This window comes from Ruditapes philippinarum, unplaced genomic scaffold, assembly GCF_026571515.1.
Source record: "Ruditapes philippinarum isolate M1 unplaced genomic scaffold, ASM2657151v2 ctg8489_1_1_1_1, whole genome shotgun sequence".
Taxonomy (NCBI): Eukaryota; Metazoa; Mollusca; class Bivalvia; order Venerida; family Veneridae; genus Ruditapes; species Ruditapes philippinarum.
The window spans coordinates 1-21,393 of record NW_026862163.1 but is presented as its reverse complement, the minus strand read 5'-3'; the positions used below and the strand labels follow the sequence as shown (position 1 = coordinate 21,393).

At 32.9% G+C, this 21,393-nt stretch overlaps 1 protein-coding gene and 1 long non-coding RNA gene across 2 annotated transcripts; one reads left to right on the top strand and one right to left on the bottom strand.

Moving 5' to 3' along the window:
* Positions 1-274: 274 nt before the first annotated feature.
* Positions 275-19,870, bottom strand: LOC132718154 (uncharacterized; the record flags this gene model as incomplete). The annotated part of the gene is given in 10 exon segments (XM_060701781.1): positions 275-1,499; positions 11,268-11,385; positions 11,639-12,064; positions 12,569-12,634; positions 13,482-13,521; positions 15,615-15,719; positions 17,594-17,767; positions 17,971-18,524; positions 18,739-19,008; positions 19,607-19,870. Coding segments are annotated over 10 exon segments (2,894 nt in total), but the record flags the coding sequence as incomplete, so codon positions are not given.
* Positions 13,531-14,866, top strand: LOC132718155 (uncharacterized). The gene is made up of 2 exons (XR_009624051.1): positions 13,531-13,773; positions 14,643-14,866. It is a non-coding gene; the product is annotated as an uncharacterized LOC132718155 (long non-coding RNA).
* Positions 19,871-21,393: the final 1,523 nt, after the last annotated feature.

Sequence of the window (21,393 nt, the reverse complement as noted above, 5' to 3'; positions counted from 1 at the left end):
ATACTAATAACTAAATGCTTATATGTTAATGAATTATTAAAATTAATTTATTAAGTGTATATAGTATATGTACATGCATTACGTACCATATCCACAACTGACATATGCAACATTTTTTTTAACTATGCTAGCTGTCTTGAATATCAGATTAGATTGTACCTATTGTATTATGAAAGAAAAAAATACTTTCAACCCCTTTGAACCTGAAAACATCTTTTGGGTAGGGGCAAATGTGTTGGGTACAGTAGGTAGGGAAGAGAAAATAATTTAAATTTTATTTCAGGCCTTAGTACATGTATTAATGACAATATGCGGGATAAATCAATCTCAATATCAATTCATTCGTTAGTTCATTAACAAGATTGACTTGTTGTTTAATTATCTCGATAAGAATTTTAAAAAGTTTGAAACTTGTAACTATTCAACCTTTATTATGAAAAAAGTTATCTAATATATACATGTCCTTACAAATACATTCAAGATATTTACGTACTACATCAAACTATTAAGCAATGGCACGATGTGGAAATAAGCAAACATACAAACATATTAATTTAAATAAACAAAAGTAGATAAGCGATGTATTTTTTATTTGGTTCTCTGTTTATCAAAATTTTATTAACTAACTTGGCAAAAACTCGCATTTGTAAACATATATCTTGTCTTGAAGGACGCCTTCTTGAAGTCCACCAACAATAAGTCTACATCTTTCTCTGTCGAAACACATAGAAAGCGGATGTAAAACATAAGATTGCATGCTATCTACAGTCCGATGCCTATTTCCATTATAATCAAGCTGATGAACATTGTTGTTTGCAACTAATACAAGAACAATACCTTCACCAGCAATACATATATCACGTAAGCTATAACCGTCAAATTGTTCGTTGAATAAATGATTTCCTTTGTCATCTATTGTAGTTACATCGGTATTTGCCCTGAAGTAGAGTCGTTCTCCATTGTCACTTATAGCAATTAAGGGACTGTCGATTATCCTCGGATAATGATAGAGAACTTGTTTTTGTTTACAGTATTTGTCATATTTGTAAATTGTGTCTCCACTATTAACATAGAGTGTGTCACCGTGACAAGCTAGATCGAAACATTCATGATCTAGCTTCATTAATTGTCTTAGGTTTATATTACCTGACACATTCACGTACTGTATGGTATTGCCTCTTAAACCAGCAACAGCTGTATCATTGCCTATATAACATACAGAATAGGGACTTTTACGTACATCACAGTGACTTACTACCTTGTACAAACTATTCAATTTCTTCAGTCTGTTATTCCTGAAGTCAGCAAGGAGAACTTCACTATTAGGAAGCATACACATACTAGTGATACTACACTCATATTGATCATTTTTGTTTCTATTTATCAAAGTATTATCTATCCTAACGTTATAACTTCCTTTTATACTTTTGATGTTGAGACGACGTTTCTGTTCAACGTAAGACCTTTCAGATGTAACTTGTTTTATTCCAAGACATGTGCTGTATGAATAGAAAAAAAAAACAATTATTTTTTTGACCTTCTTTCCATTTATGATTATGAATACAAAATATATCACAAACAAAAATATCGACAAACACTAGCTTTACAATTATCTAGCATAGTGCAGAAAGTTCTATAGACTTTTACACATGTTTCAATGACATGATTTTAATTATAGACATTTAATAACATGGCTCACATTTCAATATGTGTATATACGAGGGGTTATCAAAAAATTCGTTGACTTTCTTTGTTGCTTAAAATATATTTGAGATATTGATTTGAAATTCTTACACTGCTTAGAAGAATAAGAAACAAATAAACATAGAAAAAATCATGTAAGTAGCTTCATATTAGCTTCATATATAACAACAATATTTAATTGAACATAAACACATGTCGGCGACAGCGTCGCACTCCAAAATTATTTTGACGTCAACGTAATAATCAAGTATAAAATGTACTTCAACGTTACGCAGTCAATGACCGTTACTGCTTCTCAAAGTAATTTCCATCACTAACTTTCTTATGCCACTTACATCACTAATGATCGTGAAATTTTATTTTATCTGTTCGCCTGCTGATTGTATCATTCCCAAATTACCACAAAATTTTATGATTGCGCGATTTTCTAGTTTTTGCGTGTCCATTATTTTCCCGTTGTTAACAATAACGGCGTTTTGGCGTTTCTAGCGATATCAACAAAAATTAAAAAGAAATGACATCCATAATTTTAAAGAATTTTATTTAAATGACGTCCTAGAAGAAACATGCGATGTTTACCGGGTTTCTACTTAAATTATTAGTTTTTAGCAAAAAATATACGATGACTAACTGCACTTTTCTACCTTGCGCCGGATGCCGAGTATGTGCTTATCAAAAGCAATATAAAATCATTATTTATTGACGTATTTAATTGTTCCTGATAATGTTCTACAAGGTATGCTGATAAAATTCCATTAAAGTACAAGCTGACGTTCAAGAGATGTTTAAAAAATCGACGAATTTTCGGATAACCCCTCGTACGATGTGTATATATGGTGTATATTTAAACTGCTTTTTTCACTGTAATTATGTTCTCAGCTTAACTGTGAACAATAACTATTATTATAATATGAGCCGCGTCACGACAAAACCATCATAAATGGGTTTGCGACCAGCATGGATCCAGACCAGCCTGCGCGTTCGCGCAGTCTGATCAGGATCCATGCTGTTCGCTATTAGTTTCTCTACTTGTAGTAGGTTTGTAAGCGAACAGCATGGATCCTGATCAGACTGCGCGGATGCGCAGGCTGGTCTGGATCCATGCTGGTCGCAAACCCATTATGTTGGTTTTGTCGTGACGCGGCTCATATATATTTAAAGGGCGTGAACGTAAAGATTTAAACAAAGACAAATAAACGATGGAAGGGAATATTTGCCAGTATATTTAATATACCTTGTGACATTATAACTGAATTCTTATGATTTAAATTACTATCCGAATTTCATTGTTGTTTCCTGATTTAGTAATTTCTATCTAATAATTAAAATAGGTCGCTCATTGTTGCCGTTTACAATAATTTCTCCCGATTGAGAGGTATCGGTGCCATCGGTAAGTATCACAGGCAGTCGGTTCGTGTAAAGTATACATGTACATGACCACGCCCACCAAGTGAACTTCAAAATGCTAGTGAGACATTGTAGTGCTGCAAATTCATAGGGTAAAATGACACCGAAGTGGTCTATGTCAGCCAACAGCAAGTTTTATATACCAAATTGTTCGTCTTGGTCTGTAGTTTCCGGAATGAATATTCATTTGGTTCAAGTCCGATGCGTAGCTTAAAAATCCAAGATGGCGTCAAAGATGGCCGCCAAATTCTAAATATTCTAGAATATTAATATTTGCTCATATTTGTTTCCGCTTTTGTATTTCAAGCGAAATTTTTGCATGGAAGATATCATTTAAAGCGTTTTATACGAAGCGATTTAATTTTATTTGAGAAAACAGATTGCTTTTTGCTTTTTTATACGTAATTAAGCAAAATAATGCTAAACTTATGGTTTTTTTGCTATGATACTCTTGTCTTAGCTTAAACAGAGAAATATTTATCACTTATTTTGTTATTCCACTATTGTAATGTATTTATGAGAGTAATGCTTTAATGCATTCATATCATATCTTAAGAAATCTTTCTATGTAATTATGCAGTAACACATATAAAATGAGAGGCGGTACATTAAAATAGACTTTCTAAGTAAGGTTGTAACTGGTACTTATTTGTTCTATCAATTATTTCATCAAATTTTGTGTTTCTGTCAATTATAGCTTCTTTAGTGCAGTCCATGTAACTGATTAACATAATAAACCAGGAATATGATAATTTGCTTTCTGGTTTTTTTAATGAATTATTGTACAAATCGTACCCCACCCACTATGAATAAAACATCTAGAGAAACTCTGACCCCTCGATTATACTGATTATATGGAATGACAATATTTACGCAAGTTAATAAACATAAGGTAATTTTCAAAGTGTGATACTACTACAGGTATCCTGCCAGATCTAAATTCTGTTCAAAATGTGTTACCAATTAATAACTAAAGCATGATTTTGTTTGTAAGTTCACCTAAGGTTTGAAAAGTACAATGTGTGCAAAACAACCTCTGTTCATTTATTTATGTTAGACACACTTTTTATGTCAAATGAAATGTAATTTACTTTTTTAAAGTTTTTAAATTGACAAACAGTCATTTAAAAAGTTTGATATTTTATCTAACAGATCATTAGATCTACTCTGTTGACCTTCGGTTTCATGAAACATGCATAGTAGTCGGATAAAACATAATGTTTATATGAAAATCGTTCAGCTTGGCATTATAATTGTGTTTCGTGTTATTTAAATTTCTTCTATTTGACCTGTTTCGAGTTAAATTGTGTGGTTCTAGTATTTCTTTATAATAGTGTATAATAACCCTTTGGATATATAGTGTATAATAACCCTTTGGATATGTTACTGCTTTTAAAGTTATAATTTTGACCTTTGATCCCGTTGTATAAATCCATTTTATTTAGTTTCGCCCAATTGTTTCTCTATTTTTGAGGACAATATGTTGTATGTCGTGAAATTGCACGAACATTTTACATTGAAGATACCATGATCACTTTCGTATGAAATACATCTATGGACGTGTCTTCACTTCCTTTAAGTGTACCAGTTTATGTAAAATTGAGAATTCTGCTTAAGCCGGTGCTAGGAGGTGTGGTTAGTAACTTGCAATTACCACTACGGTATGTTCCAATATGACGACACAGTGTTAATAAATTAAATCCACGCCAAGTAAATTCTAACAATTGTTATGGTTTACATTACAATAAATAAAATACATACATGATCGTGTAAATTTGTACAATTAAGGTACAGCCTAATTACCATAACCAAAATACTCGATGCCTTAAAGGAAGGCAGAGCAACAAGAACATTACTTACCAAGCAGAAGACGAAATTAAAACAATTAAGAAGCACAAAACGTCAAAAAGTGAAAATGTTGCAGGCTCGGTTTGAAATGAGCCTGTTCATGAACGGCACTGTAAAGTGCAAACTACAGTACACGTCCCCATAGCACCGAATTAAGCAGAATTCAACAATTAATCATGGTTATTGTGAACTTTTGGATTTAGAAACAACCACAGACGTGCTTATAATGTGGTTAATCTTGGAACCTTCAATTTGAACCCACGTTAAGTGTATTCCATAAAAGAGCGGCGTATGGTCTCAAGTACAAGAATATGTGTGCCATAAACAAGAAAACAATGAGCAGACTAAATAAAATGGAATTTTGAAAGGGGATCAGAGGTTTCGAAGCCTGCATTGCCCACAGATAAGCTGTCATTTCCACATAAATGAGGCCTGCTTATTACCTAGACGTAAATGAGTTTTTTAAAGTACAATAAAAATTTTAATTTATCTGAATTACGACGACAGACTTTGTAAACTATTTACGTAATGTTATAGTAGCTATAGCCTTGTTAAAGAAAGTTCATAATTACTCTACGCCCCCTAGCACATAGCACAAAAGTTTGTCAGTAATAAATATATGTGCATGCATTAAAATCATCCACACGACAGCAGGCCCAGGCAAATCTTATTAACTTAGAAATATATATATATATACCCAATATGATGTTGCATGAAGTACATGTGAACAGTTAACAACATTATTTAAAAAAAAAAAAAACAATTATCATAGATTTTAGTAACTATGTTATTGTTAATGATAGAAATGTTAAAATTTGAAAATATTAAGAGTTTGTTTTATTCATTTTACGTTCACTTGGATATATTTAAGATTTCACTTGATCAAATTTGATTATTCATATTAAAGATATCATCTAGATAGCGGCAAGTGCTATTCAATGCAACGTATAGCTTCCGGTTGTGAAATAGTAGAGCGACTTACAAAAAATCCCTCTAGTAACTAACATGTCATTACATTATAATTGTAAAAATCAGGAAAAGAGAATATCCTTTGAGAGCAATTAAACATGGCAAAGTTGATAATTCAAACTCAGTTTAATGGGGTGTGTTCATGAGAGACATATCTCACGTCTCTTAGTACCAACTAAGTAGTATCCGATCCTCAACTATAAAAGTTTTGCAATCAATGATCCGGAGGACCAAGTCGTCCGGTTAGCTCAATAGATAGAGCGTTGGACTGTGAATTGGGCAACCGTGTTTGGGGCAGGTCACTTTCGTTATGACTGATCATGAAATAGTTTCTATGGTTATTCGCACTGTACCACTGCTCTGCTATGTACAAAAATTTAAGTTCCTTGCGAAAGTTAGGGCAACTAGTACTGGTAAACTGTTTGACAGCCTGCCAGGAACGATTCGGTGGCTGAACTGTGCTCTGGTAAACTCAATATGGTTACTGCCGTGATCCGGATTGAAAACTACCGACACCACAATCCGAAGGACCTAATTAATATAACACTGTTAACCTGCTGTTGCAGACTCGGTTTGACTGAGCCTGTTCATGGACGGTACTGGAAAGTTCATATTACTCTACGCCCCCTAGCACATAGTACTACTATCAAGTACCCGCTATGGAAAATATTAGCTATTTTCGTCCAATTGAAAGGCTTTCTTAATTCCTTCCGTGAATTTAACAACAAACTTGAAACAAAATGCTCAAAATCATACACAGGAGCTGTCAGTCGGACAGCGTGCTCATCTATTCTCAGTGCTTGATAGTAAAAAATGGGACATAATATTGAAAACAAGCTTGATACAGTGACCTCCTCTGTACACAGGGTGAACAAGTGTGCAAGGTCTCAAAGCGATATAGCGAAGGAATTTTGAAATTTTGGTAATGTAAATTTAAAGTTGAAAAAAGAAGCATAATTCTGTCAAAATGCTTGATAGACCTCCTCCAGTGTTCAAGTGGAGGGCATGATCATGTTAAACAAGTGTGCAAGTTTCAAAGCCATATGTCAATGGACTTTGAGATGGTACGCCGACGGTCTGGCGACTAGGATAGTTGTCCTTAATCGTCGAATAGTTGAGCTAAAAAGAAACTGCCCTCATAATATATATTTTCAATTCACACAATATATATATTTATATTCATATAATATTTTATTTATGATTCAGATACAGTCTAGCAGAAAAGTCTCTTACTGTAAACTGAATAACCTACCCATTTTAAATGTTCTAGCAATTACATTTTACATTTTAATGTATAAATTATATCCGTCATCAATAATGACAAAACACCAAATATGGTTCAATTGTAAATTATCATATGTTAAGCCAAATGCCTTAAAACAAGAGCTGCATGTCAGACAGCACGCTCGAATATTTAAAATCAACAGCCTGCATAATAAAGAAATTCTCTTATTCATAAAGTAGTATAACTCTTTGAAATAAAAAAAATGTTAGAGGGAAGTAACCTACAATAATGGTCTCAAAGATTTGTTTAGCTTCAAGTGCATTACCTCAATGGTTGTGGAGATATCTCTTGTCCGAGAAATTCTATAAGTTAATAAATAGATATTATTATTTCCTAATAAATGCTTAGCTTATGGGTCTTGAACAGTGACCTACAATAATAATCAAAATCACTTTTGAAGACTAACAGTGAATGTTTATGGCTAAGGAGAAACAAACTTGCAAACAAATCCTTAACAAAAGGCTAGCACAAGGTCAACGCAAATACTGAATTGCAGGTCAGTAAATTCGTTCTTTAGTGTGTGCATAAAACAAATAAAAGAGATATTCCAACATTTAGACACACGCAGGGCATTTTCTATGAAAGGTAAGATGTCTCATCACTAACTAATTAAATAAAATTGTCAATCTTTTTAATATCACTATTATAAATATAAAACAAAAAAGTATTTTATTTAAAGTCGACTCCCAGTTCGCAATACCCCACCCACTTTGTATATGAATTTAGATCAATAAAACACATTTATGGCATAGTTCGCTTTATTCTAACTTATTCTAAATATGTGTAGATATAGTTTTAAAGCTGTATTAAACGAAAATCATGAATGTTATTCAGTTTAAACAAGAATAAAACTAGTAAGTTACACATATTCAGAAAAGGACACCTAGTTTGCAACATATTTTTTCTTCTTTCGTTAAAATTAGGCAATGAAAACTAGAAAAAATCAATAAAGTCAAAACTTAAAGCATTTAGTAAGTTTGAAAATAAGAAATTTTATGCAAAATTTCAATTAATTTACAAAACTGAAAAAGGAAATAAGCCAACATAAATATACTAGAATATTAAGGGATTTGGTGGCCATCTTTGACGCCATCTTGGATATCTTAGCTTCGCATCGGGGTTGGGCAAAATGAATATCTATTCCAGAAACTACAGATCCAGAGGAACATTTTGGTATATGAAACTTGCTATTGGCTGACATAGACCACTTACCCCTCTAAATAGGCTAGTAAAATGGGCTGATTTGCAGCACTATTGACCTTTAAAGGTAGGGACGTGATAATTGGACGCGACACATCGTCTTGATGTTGTAGACATTTATGTTAAATTATTTTAAAATCCTTCTATGCATGACAGTTAAAGCCCGGACACGATTGTGTGTACCTATTTATTCTAATTGTGATTATGTGACATTTATGCCCAGTTTTTTTTTAAATCATTCTATGCATGACAAAGTTATAGTCTGGACACGAATGTGCGTACCTATTTACTCTAATTGCGATAATGTGAAACTTCAAAATAAAAGCGTGACCTTGACCTTTGAGGCAGGGACGTGGTTCTTGGCGCAAACACATCGTCTTGATGTAGTAGACATTTGTGTCAAGTTATTTAAAAATGTATGACAAAATTACAGTCGTGACACGAATGAAGTGGGAACTCGCAGACGGACGGACGGACAGACAGACGGTGCAATCATATTATGCCTCCCTTAAGGGGCATAAAAATGAGTGGGCGTGTTCATGTACATGTATTTTATCCAAGCCACGCACAGACAGCCTTTGGTAAGTATAAGTCCGTTAGATCGAGCGTAAATCAGTTCATAATTATTATGTATCCGTCATTACTGGAAAGAATCAGGGCAATCTGTTCCACATTAAGAATGCTTCTATAACCAAGTTTATTAACATTAAGAGTATAAGCCATTTTTGAATGTACATGGTTATACATGTACCCGAGATTAACAGACATAAAAGTACATATACACATGTATGACAGACAGAAAACGGTTATTGAAATTCAGTGCCCCGAAGATTGAAAAGGTGTAGATTTCTAGGTTTATGCATACACATTCTATCAATTTATATTGCACGTATAAAACTGACTGTACGTGTATACAATATCAATTTCATATATAATCGTATGCACTTGTATTTGGGGAAAACTATATCCACACCTAATTTCAATTAATTTCTGGTATTGAATCATATTTAAAGCGCTCAGAAATATGTGTTGAATTTGCCAAAAAACTGGTGTATAAAAAAAACCAGCCTGTATTATAACCAAATGTATGAACACTTTGTTTGTACCTATAATTCTGTAAGTTTCGTGTTTATTTATAAGCATATGTGCAAAAGGTCTGCACTCCTTCCTTCTATCAATTGCTATTTTGTTAACTGAATGTTAGACATATTTGTATAAATTGACAACCTGAACGTTTCTTAGAAATCGCGACAACCAAGATTAGCGGCGATATTGAAATGTAGGTATTTATGGAAAACCGTAAGGTCTACGTGGTTATACGACGGCGCGATAATGCGATGACGACGGTCCGATAATGCGACAATGTGAAAATGTGATGACGATAATACGATAGTGCAATACGTTTAGCTGGTCATCATTTTTTCGAATGACGTACAGTACATTAAATTTGCTGACCACGATGACATCAACGGTATTTCGTAGGTTTTAAAAACGTTAATAATTGTTTCCTACCGGCCGTGTGGTGATATTGGACACCGAGGTTCTGCGGTCCTCTTGTCATTATGAACATCGTCGGGCCATTATCGCACAATGGCGAGCAGGGGATCTAAGTATTAACCTCTAAGAAAAATGTTGTTCAAAATCGAAGTGTAAATTCCTCATGGTAAGAAAATGGTTGTTACTTTCATAAGTTGTGCAAATTATCTGCCCTATAAATGAAGGGCCAATTACAGCGCAAAAACAAAAAACCAATGTATTAGTAACTAAATTACACAGAAGGCTGTTGATATGATGTTTGAATCAATGGTTGTTACTTTCATAAGTTGTACAAATTATCTGCCCTATAAATGAAGGGCCAATTACAGCGCAAAAACAAAAAACCAATGTATTAGTAACTAAATTACACAGAAGGCTGTTGATATTATGTTTGTGCATCGCATCATTTTAAAGAGCTAATTTTGATAATTGATAAGATAAAAAAAAATAATAATAATAATCATGCAATAATAGTTTGCATGTTTACAAAATAAAATAAATACGATCAGTTTCAAGAAACAAAAACATGTATAAAAATGTGAAAACAGCAATTACAAGCTTAAAATAAAAATTTTGGTAAATTGTAAAGAATGAGCATGTCAGAATATCACAAAACAAAAGACAAACCAGCGCGTAATATCCTTTTAATAAATACCTTGCACTTTTTCATGAATTAAGGTATTATTCTAATTAAAAGTTAACTGTTAAATAAATACAAAGAACTATTAGCAATGCTGGAATTTGCCGATATAAAATATTTTGTAAGCTTTGTTTGTTTGTTTTGTTTTACGGCGTACTCGTCAACACAGTTTAGGTCATATAACTCCGGAAACAGAAAGGGATAATTTTCGCTAACCTCGGATGTTACAAACGTCAAAGCAACAACTGGGGTCAAAACCAAAAGAAACTATTTAGTCGCTCACTATATCTCAGTGTAGACCAAATGTTACATCGGCCAATCGCTTTAAAGAAAAGACTAATTATTCTGCCAACACTCGAATATTTTACAAAGGTGATGAATAAAATATATTTCATTCGTTTTACTTACCAAATAAATTTAAATTATTTAAATATGCTAAAATGAGGGATACAATTAAAGTGTCGGGTCAATTAAAGTATCAAATGATTATCTTTTTTCCAAACTATAAATTCTTCTAATTTGTTTACAAATTTTTAAAGAGATAATCAAACTTAAATGTTTCTGACAGATAAGTTATCGGTCATTGTTGCACGATTTTTAAATTCGTTTGTTTAATTTGATACTTTTTGTTCTATATTAACCACTATAAATTACTGATTTTAAGAAATGTATAATTACCCATGTTTTGATTCTCTGCATGCTGTACATAAAAACGTGTCATGGTCAGGACAATAGAGAGTACAATGTGTATTTTGATGTTCGGCACAAGTCAAAGATCTGGTTACTTCAGTAAAGTCTGAAGACAGTAGTTTTACGTTTTCAAATATATGTACATGTTTTTGTGATTACAGAATAAAAAATATCAACGTATTACGTTTTTCAATAATCCTTAGATGTCTTAACAATATAGAGCTAACAATTTTTTAATTAATTTTGATAAATCAATTAATACTATTAATATGCACTGATTACAAATGCACCGACAGGAGCAGAAAACACTGTTAAATATAAAAGGTATCATAAATCATTATTATTCATATTTAACTCACGCAAACGTTGTTTTGCTTTCTCTATGCCATTTGATGAGCAATTAGCCATTATGTCATACGATTCAATGTCATATTTCACTTGTAGCCATCGTCTAAGGTCAAACAGTTTTTGTTGAAATTCGTTACTGATGATAGACTTGAGAAAATCTTCCATGACGCTCGAACTGTAGAAGTTGATTTCTATGTCTGTTGACGATTGGTCAGAGGGAAAAATATCAACGATACTGCATTTCTTTATGGCCTTGATGAAATCTACGAGGTGATAGACTGGTGTATCAGTTGATCTTTCAACAAAAGACGAACCAGTCATATCATCGTTATCTTTAATATAGTCTCTCATTACTTCATATACTCGTTGATTCCCTTCAGCACTTTTTTCACCATTTTTAGCAATAACATTTATCTGTAGATCAAGCAAGAAGTGCTCTGGAAAAAAAACATAATAAAGAATTAATGCACGCTTTAACATGGATCAAAATATGCAGATATAATGCAGGCACACATTCTGTAGTATCGCTATTCTTCAAAAAGTTACATTTGCGTTTCGTTATTTTTTCCATATAACTGTAACAGGTGTCGTCATGACTTGCCGTTTATATCCGTTATACATATCGCCCTGAGTCATGCATATTAAAAACGTTCATGCTTGCGTAATTGTATCTGTAAAAGCATGTTTCCGTCTACGTTAATATGCACCTACATGCGCAGTTTTTATGCAAGAACAACAAGGAAATGGTTCTTTGACTATGAATTTTGATATATTTCAAATATAGCTAGTTCAACCCGTTTTAGAAAGGAATATATAAAATAACCTTATGTTCTTTATCTGTTTTCGTTTTGTCTTCTTTTCACTGTTAACAAATCTTTAATTCTTACCAAATAAGAGCGGTGAAGTCAAAGGTTTTTAAGTATTTATTTTTCATTAAGTACCTTTAAGATTCTTTTGTTTTCCCGCAGATCTAAGATTTAGCATAAGCTGAAGCTCATTTTCTTTATCTGTAAATAAAAACACAACTCGAGCAATAATGGAAATTTATGTAAATAATATTCAATGATGTTAAACAGAGTATATGCATATCCTATTTTTAACTAATTCGGCGTGTATATAAATGGATAGAATACATCTTTAGACCAGATATTTTTCAAGATAATTTCAACAGACCAACACCTGTGTGTTTTAACTTTAAAACAATTTAAAACAAGAACAACAACACTGTTTCTGTTTATAGTTACAAGCCACTTAAAAGACAAAGTCTGCAAACTCGGGAATGTTTTCTATTAATTAAAATTACGATAATTATTTCTTGATTATTCTTTTACAAGCAATACTTTTTTTTTAAAAAAAATGATGTTCTTTCATTGTTTATTTTTATAGAAATAAAGACGTTTTTTAAAGAAAATATTTCTTGCATGATCTCATTTATATAAATTTATTATAGTGTGAAATCCTCAAATACCTATTTCCTGATAAATGTCTATTCAAACAACATTTTCATTTCAAAAGTAGCTTCTTTTTTTAATTCTTCTTTCTCTTTGTAGGTATTTATACATTTTGTACGAGTATATCAGTAGATAACATATGTTTAAAACCTTTTGTCAATTATGCATAATGTTACTTTTGTCGAATCCAACCGTTCTATCATTAAAAAGAACCAAAATTTTTATGAATTCGTTGAATTTAAAAGAAAAATTGTCATTCTTTTCAAACGGACACAGGATTTTTGAACTATGCATGTTTCTCGAAAGCACGTACTTTTAGATTCGAAACATGGTCTAATGACCTGGAAGACTTTTTGCATAAGGGTAAGCTCTAATTTGTTCAAATTAAAAGTCAAGGACAAACCTTTTATTTGTTGCTCTATAAGTTGAAGTTTCAGTTCACGCTGAAGAAAAAAAGGTTTAAATGTTGCATTATATATATATTTCGAACCATGCACTAATCGTGTATCAACACGACGAAGAAAGAACTAAATTGTAATCATATTTATACCCCCGCACAACAAAGTTGTATGTGGGTATACTGGAATCAGCTTGTCCGTCCGTCCGTCCGTCCGTCCGGCTGTCCGTCGGTTTTTTCTTGTCCGCCCAATAACTTAAGATTCCTTTGACCCTTAGTCTTCATATTTGGCATGGAGGTAAGTCATGATTAGTAGATGACCCCTATTGATTTTGAGGTTACTAGGTCAAAGGTCAAGGTCACAGGGGCCTTGACTTCAAAAAGCTTGTCCGCCCAATAACTTAAGATTCCTTTGACCTTCAGTCTTCATATTTGGCATGGAGATTAGTCATGATAAGTAGATGACCCCTATTGATTTTGAGGTCACCAGGTCAAAGGTCAAGGTCACAGGGGCCTTGACTTCAAAAAGCTTGTCCGCCCAATAACTTAAGATTCCTTTGACCTTCAGTTTTCATATTTGGCATGGAGATTAGTCATGATAAGTAGATGACCCCTATTGATTTTGAGGTCACCAGGTCAAAGGTCAAGGTCACAGGGGCCTTGACTTCAAAAAGCTTGTTCGCCCAATAACTTAAGATTCCTTTGACCCATAGTCTTCATATTTGGCATGGAGGCTAGTCATGATAAGTAGATGACCCCTGTTGACTTTGAGGTCACCAGGTCAAAGGTCAAGGTCACAGGGGCCTTGACTTCAAAAAGCTTGTCCGCCAATAAACTTAAGATTCCTTTGACCCACAGTCTTCATATTTGGCATGGAGGTTAGTCATGATTAGTAGATGACCCCTATTGACTTTAAGTCACCAGGTCAAAGGTCAAGGTAACAGGGGCCTTGACTTCAAAAAGCTTGTCCGCCCTATAACTTAAGATTCCTTTGACCCACAGTCTTCATATTTGGCATGGAGGTTAGTCATGATTAGTAGATGACCCCTATTGATTTTGAGGTCACTGTATCAAAGGTCAAGGTCATAGGGACTTTGACTTCAAAAAGTTTGTCCACTCATTAACTTAAGATTCCTTTGACCCACAGTCTTCATATTTGGCATGGAGGTTAGTCATGATTAGTAGATGACCCCTTTTGATTTTGAGGTCACTGGATCAAAGGTCAAGGTCATAGGGACTTTGACTTTAAAAAGTTTGTCCACCCATTAACTTAAGATTCCTTTGACCCACAGTCTTCATATTTGGCATGGATGTTGATCATGACTATAAGGTGACCCCTATTGATTTTGAGGTCACTGGGTCAAAGGTCAAGGTCACAGGGACCTTGACAAAAGCTTTTCTTCTCAATTGCTAAGGAATGTCCTGTCCGCAATGTATTGATTTTGACATTTTCACATTTGAAGCATGTAGAATACATAACTTAGCAATGCACTGGCTTAGTAACCTCAGATTTGGCAGGGAGGTTGTCCTTGAGCTCTAAATGGCCACTGTTGATTCTGACAAAGTGGTATGCGGGGGTATTCACGCCATGATAGTGGCAGTTCTAGTTATTTTGGAAATATTCATTCTCTTAGGCCTAATATAATACTTACGCAACACTGATAATGTTCGGATACCACCAAGTCTAAAAACTTCCTTTGGTTACCTTAGATAGAAGTCAGAAGATAAGAACAGTTAATGACCACAAAGTACATTTACATCATAACACTTTTATGTCATTAAAAATTGTATCTTTTCCAATACTCACGAATGTATTGTACGCCTCAGTGATTCTTTAAGCTACAAATAATCTAAACGAGGCTTTATATTCAAGCGTGCATGATTTTTAACAGAGAGACATGTAAAAATGACAGGTTAAATGCACAAGTTTTAACATGATTTTCTCGGTAATCATACGTATACAATAAATAGAGTAGCAACTTAAGAATCGCAGTATTTTTCAAAGACATTTGAAACAATAAAAATTATTATAAATTTTATGAGACTTAAAAATCAATATTCCCTTACTTTATAGGCCGTACTCGGTAAAATCATGTTACAACAAAATTCAAATGCATTAGCTATAAATATAAAACTTGCCTGTTTTTCTGCTGTCTTGTATTTCTCTTCTAATCTACACATTCCATGCTCTCTCAATTCTCTCACGTCACGTTCAAGATTCATCTCAATTTGATTTTGTTGCACCTGTAAAATAAATAATGATTGGATTCCGGTCTGTAAACTCATTTGAACAATTTTCATGTCAATACAAAAAAAATTAAAAACACATTTGGCACATTGTTTTATAAGAATGGAAGGGATCCTCCCCCACTTGAAAGCAAATGAAGTAATACATGGATAGGTACAAATGAACTTAAGATTTATCTAGTTTAAATTTATTGCCGCTGCAGTATATACATGGCTTTGGAATAAAGCGGTTCACCTCTGTGTGCGCGTGCGCGTGTGTGTGCGTGTGTGTGTGTTAACATCGACCCCACCAAAGGGAATTTTACATAAAACACAAAATTGTGCTATTTCAAATTTTGTCTTTTATGTAAAATTCCCTTTGGCGGGGACGTTGGTAATTATGTTACAAAAATTCAACATACATTACACATTGTTTTATTATTGTGAACATTTGTGCCATAATAATTTCAAATCCCCTTAATATATAAAGAAGTTCTGGACCGGACACAAAATATACCCTGTAACAGACTATGTTAATATTTGACCTCCAACTGTGACATTGACCTTGGGGTATGCGTAGGCGACTGGTTTTAGCGCATGACACATTGTCTCATTATTGTTATCATTTGTGCCAAAAACTTTCAAAATCCCTTCATTGATAAGAAAGAAATGGACAGAGCACGACATATTACCTCGAAAATACAACGTTGGCCTTTAATCTACAAGTGTGACCTTGACCTTGGAGGAAGGGGCCCGGTTGTTGTGCATGACACATTGTCGTATCATAACAAACAATTGTGCCAAGTAATTTGAAATTCCTTTGATAAATGGCATAGTAATGGACTGGACACGAAAATGTGACGGACGGACTGTTGGACGGACGAAGCCTATTTCTATATCCCCCTTTTTTCTTCAAAAGACGCGGACAATTTAACATTTGTGTCTTCCCTTGCCCAAGGAGACGGCGTCCTTCTTTTTTGTCCTTTGATGTACAGCCATAAAATTTGGACCATGTGCACACTTTGAGATGTTAAATTGAATTTTAATATATTGCATGCAGCTGACCTAAATTTTGACAGGTTAAATTGTTTTTGTCCTTTGATTACAAGTATGAAATTTGGATCATGTGGACAGTTTTAGGTGTAAAATTAAACTTTGATATCAAAACATGCAAACAGAAGAAGTCTTCTGTTCATGCACTATTATCAAGTGGTATATTAATACGGTGACATAGCATTTTTCACACATCCAATCTTGTTTTACAACAAACTGTCGAACTATTTACATGTAATAAGCTTTATTGATCATTTTTTACCCTGTATTGTTGCAATATTTTTAATATCCAAATAATTGTCTGTGTATATGTGTGAAAAGTCAAACAGTAACGAGCTCACGTTTTGCAAAGTGATTCATTATAATGTTAGAGCAGACAAAGATTGTGTACTTACTATTATAGTCAATAATGTATTTACTATTATAGTCAATAATGTAATTACTGAATACAATAAAATGTTTTAACACTTATGCAAAACTGAACGTACTATTTTATATCATATATCTGTTAAAAAATAACAAGTAGCAAACATACAGAATTTTTCTAAAGTATAATATGCAACAAATACGAGTACAAATTTGATTAACATATTCTTAATTTAGAGAGAAATACGCTTAAATCCACACAAATTCTAATAAAAACGAATAAAATGTATCCCAAATCGGCTTATATTGTCATTATTATTACTACATTACTGTTATAGGTTAATTACCATATCTAGTAAAGGTAATGCGTGTGCAACACCGGGTTTCCCTTTAAGGGGTGTATTGCCATGTTTGTCTTCGATTTCTAGTACTTCCTTAAACGTTAAACTATATAATTCCAATAGGATTATTACCATATCTAGTAAACGTAATGATTCTTCTACGCCTGGCTCCCCTTTCAAAGGTGTATTACCATGTTTGTCCTTGATTTCTAGTACTTCTTTGAACATTCTGATAAACTTGTTTAGTTCATCTTTAGACAGTTCATAGTTTGGACTGTGAAGAATATCATTCCTCGCTTCCCTTGCCTGTAAAAGTAACACTTCAGTATCTAAAGTCTCATTTTAATTTGTTGATAAAAAAACTTCACTTATAAATTAATCAATTATAAAACCAATTCGAAAAGACTGTTCTAAACTTGCATAATAAATGCTAAATATATACATTTATATACAATGTTCAATTGAAATTACATACAACATCAAGTGATTACTGTGGTGAAGATGTGTACCTTTGCAAACGCATCTATTTTCCCATCGATGATAACTTCTCCAAGCATTATTTCTATATCAATGTTGTTTATACACATACTAAGTAAACCGGAGCAGTCGACCTCTTTAGCTGATCGCTTGCATTTGTAGCCAGTAGTATTAACAAAGCATGTAGCAACACTCCACGCATCACTGCTCCATTTTTGGATATCTGTATTTGTGAATAATGGATCTTGAAAACGATGTTTATAAACTATTTGATTATAAACGTTGCCACAAAATCCCCCGTTTGGACACATTTGTCTTGAATTCAGTTTCTGAACTTTGGTACATAAACATTGATGCTTTCTTTGTCGTGGGCATTGATCTTGCTTATGTGGGAGAAGACTTTCATCTGTACAAGTGTTGCAATAGTTTCCAAGTTTTTTCATTAGATCATTATGTTGTTTGTGAACAACCTTGTCGGAAAAACCCTCTAAACCTATTTTTAAATACTTTAACGCTAGAGCTCCTCTCAACCAATTTCTGTACAATTCTTGTGTTATCTGTTTTCTGTGTATAAGGTCCGTTTCAACTGAAATAAATTGAAGAAAATTGCACCAATGATTTTCTGGTATCTGGCAAATCGGTATGAAATTAAGTGCATTGTTTGCTATTTAGATTTACCAGCTATGTTCCAAACAAATTAAATAAAATTAACAACTTTTAAGGACCTGAAAGAGATTAAAACCAACTATATAAATATTGTCGGTATTACAAAAACAATGATAACATTCATATATGTTTACCTTGTATTTGAACTGTTGTTTTAGATGAGACATTCCCAAAGTCCACTGTATATTCACCCTCGTCGTCTAATGTTACATTCGTGATCATCAATTTGTGTGTAGAACCCTTTGCTTGTATAACCTTTCTACCAGATGATTGAAGAAGTTCACCTTTGTGTCGCCAAACAGGTTTACTCGTTAGCAGGTTCACCTTACACTCTATTTCAATGTTTCCATTTTCAATAACCTCAATCTTGACTGGGCAATGAACGACCACACTTAATGCTTCATCTGTTACAGAAGGATGTGATAATGATAAATGAACGAATATTCTTAATTTTGTAATTCGATATTAAATCTAATATTGCGATTATGTATGAAAAAATTACATACATATTAGTATTGAAAATAAATCGTACATTAAAATGATTTATTGTATGAAGCAAAAGTTTTGTCTACCATTGATGTACTCAAAGAAATCCAAAATAATGTTGTCATAACATTATTTTCCTTACATGATCTCTTCTGTGAATGTACAAATATTTTAGCCCCCTAGTCCTTGTAACCAAAGTAACAACTATTATTTGGTTATGGAATAGACTGTTACTAATATTCGCTCATGTTGCTATCATACTAATCTATTGTCATTTTGATTATTTCTAATCAAATTTACTGTTTACTTACAAATTATAAAGTTGATAGACATTCAAACTTAAGTTTAAGCCTAATCTAAAATCTTCCTGCTCTGGTTATAATATTTATATACTAGGTTTGCTTACTAGATTGAAAGTTATAAATAATGCCATGGTAAACTATGATTATTTCTTTATCTGTTTCTAAGAATTGAAAAAGAACACACTATTGTTGTTATAATTCGATTAAAGCATACCTATAACAGTAAGATCAGCTGTAGTTGAAATATGGCCACATACACACGTATATTGACCTGTATCTTCTAATGATGCACGGGAAATCGCTAACCAATGATTGCCATTCTTGCTCATTACCATTAAATTGTTTGAAATTTCAACCGGCTTGTAATTTTTCCTCCACTCAACATTTTCATATGTTGGAAGGTTGAGTTTACATGTCAAAATAGCTGAATCATTGATGTAGACATTTTTGTTCTGTAGTTCTTCAGTGAACATTTGGCCTGAAATATATTGCATTTTGTTTATAAGATTATAATTCAGCTATATCAAATTATTGTTTATTATTACCCGTCACTTTTTGGAAATGTTCATTTCCTGTAAGTCACTGGGAGTTATTCATACAGTCAATGCAAGTGAACTACATAAATAAGAAATTTGTACTGTTACATAGGAAATAGTATTTTTCAAGAATATAAAATCTGGTCACTTGGTTTATTTTCTAAAACAAAAATAGCAGCCAATCGACCTCTTATTTTTCAATTTTTCACCACAAAAGTCCATTACCAGCTAATCTATTGAAAGACAGAAATTTTAGTTGTTTCAATCTTGAAAGTATTTCGCGTCTTAATTGTCTTTTGGTTGAATTATTGAATAGTTAGAAATAAAATTCGTTTTCTTAGGAAGTTATTGCATTGGATTAACTATGTGTCAAAATGGAACGAGCAGACGATAAAAGCTGCAAAAAATGAATTTAATCAGTGAAACATGACAGTTGTGGTAGACAGATGTAGAATAGTATCGAAATAGAAATGAAACACAGCTTATTGTATGTTTGTGACTGGTATATGTCCTCAATCATCATTCACTTAAAGAATTTAAGAAAGAAATTATAACGTTTTAAGTCCTTTTAAACTTGTAAGGCAGGGACATTTGAGTTATTTTTAATCCTGGTTCAATTTTGTTACAGGTAGCTTTAGTTGAATTTTTCAGATCATTGCAGTATTCGTTCGGGGTAATAGAATAAATAACAAATGGTATTGTGAGAAACAGTAAAATTATCTTTCCTCGTAAAAATACTGTTACCCGAGGCGTTATACTGCTCGTGTCATTCCCTGCGGTCTGGAGACCGCAGGGTATTGGTACGCGTTTTACTTTTGAGGCATGGAGGAGCACGTGACCTGTTTTCGGTACATGGAGGAGCATGTGATCTGTAAACCATATATATTGGTTAATTGACCTTTTCGAAAACCCAGCTAAATACCGTTTGCCGGTACGTTACGGATTTACTTGTAGGGAATAAGTCCGAATTACACCTAATTGAGAACAAAAATAACTTGAATGATGTGTTTGAAAATTATCAATGTTTCTTTAATATCTATCTCAAATAAATTGTTTATACTGAAAATCTGCAAAATGAAAATATTCGTAGTGGCATCTGCCATAATAAAAAGAAATATTTTCTGCGTAAATTTGTGTGTTTACATTATTTATTTTTTGCTCGGAATTATTCATAAAATGGTAGGCATATTTAATCACTTTCTTAAAAAGAAATAATTGTTTTATGTTCGACCTTCTCCGGTCTTCAACGGTCACGTGCAGTTTCCAAAGACCTTATTCTATATTGTTCGATTATTGTCAACTATATTCCTGTTACAAACATTTATTTATACCCCCCCCCAAAATAATGTTGAAAATAGTTAAATGAAATAAATTTATATCATTAAAATGTTCACCGCAGGAAACCATTTTACTTGTTATCAAATTGAATACGATTATACTTGGCATACAGCATATAATTGTATTA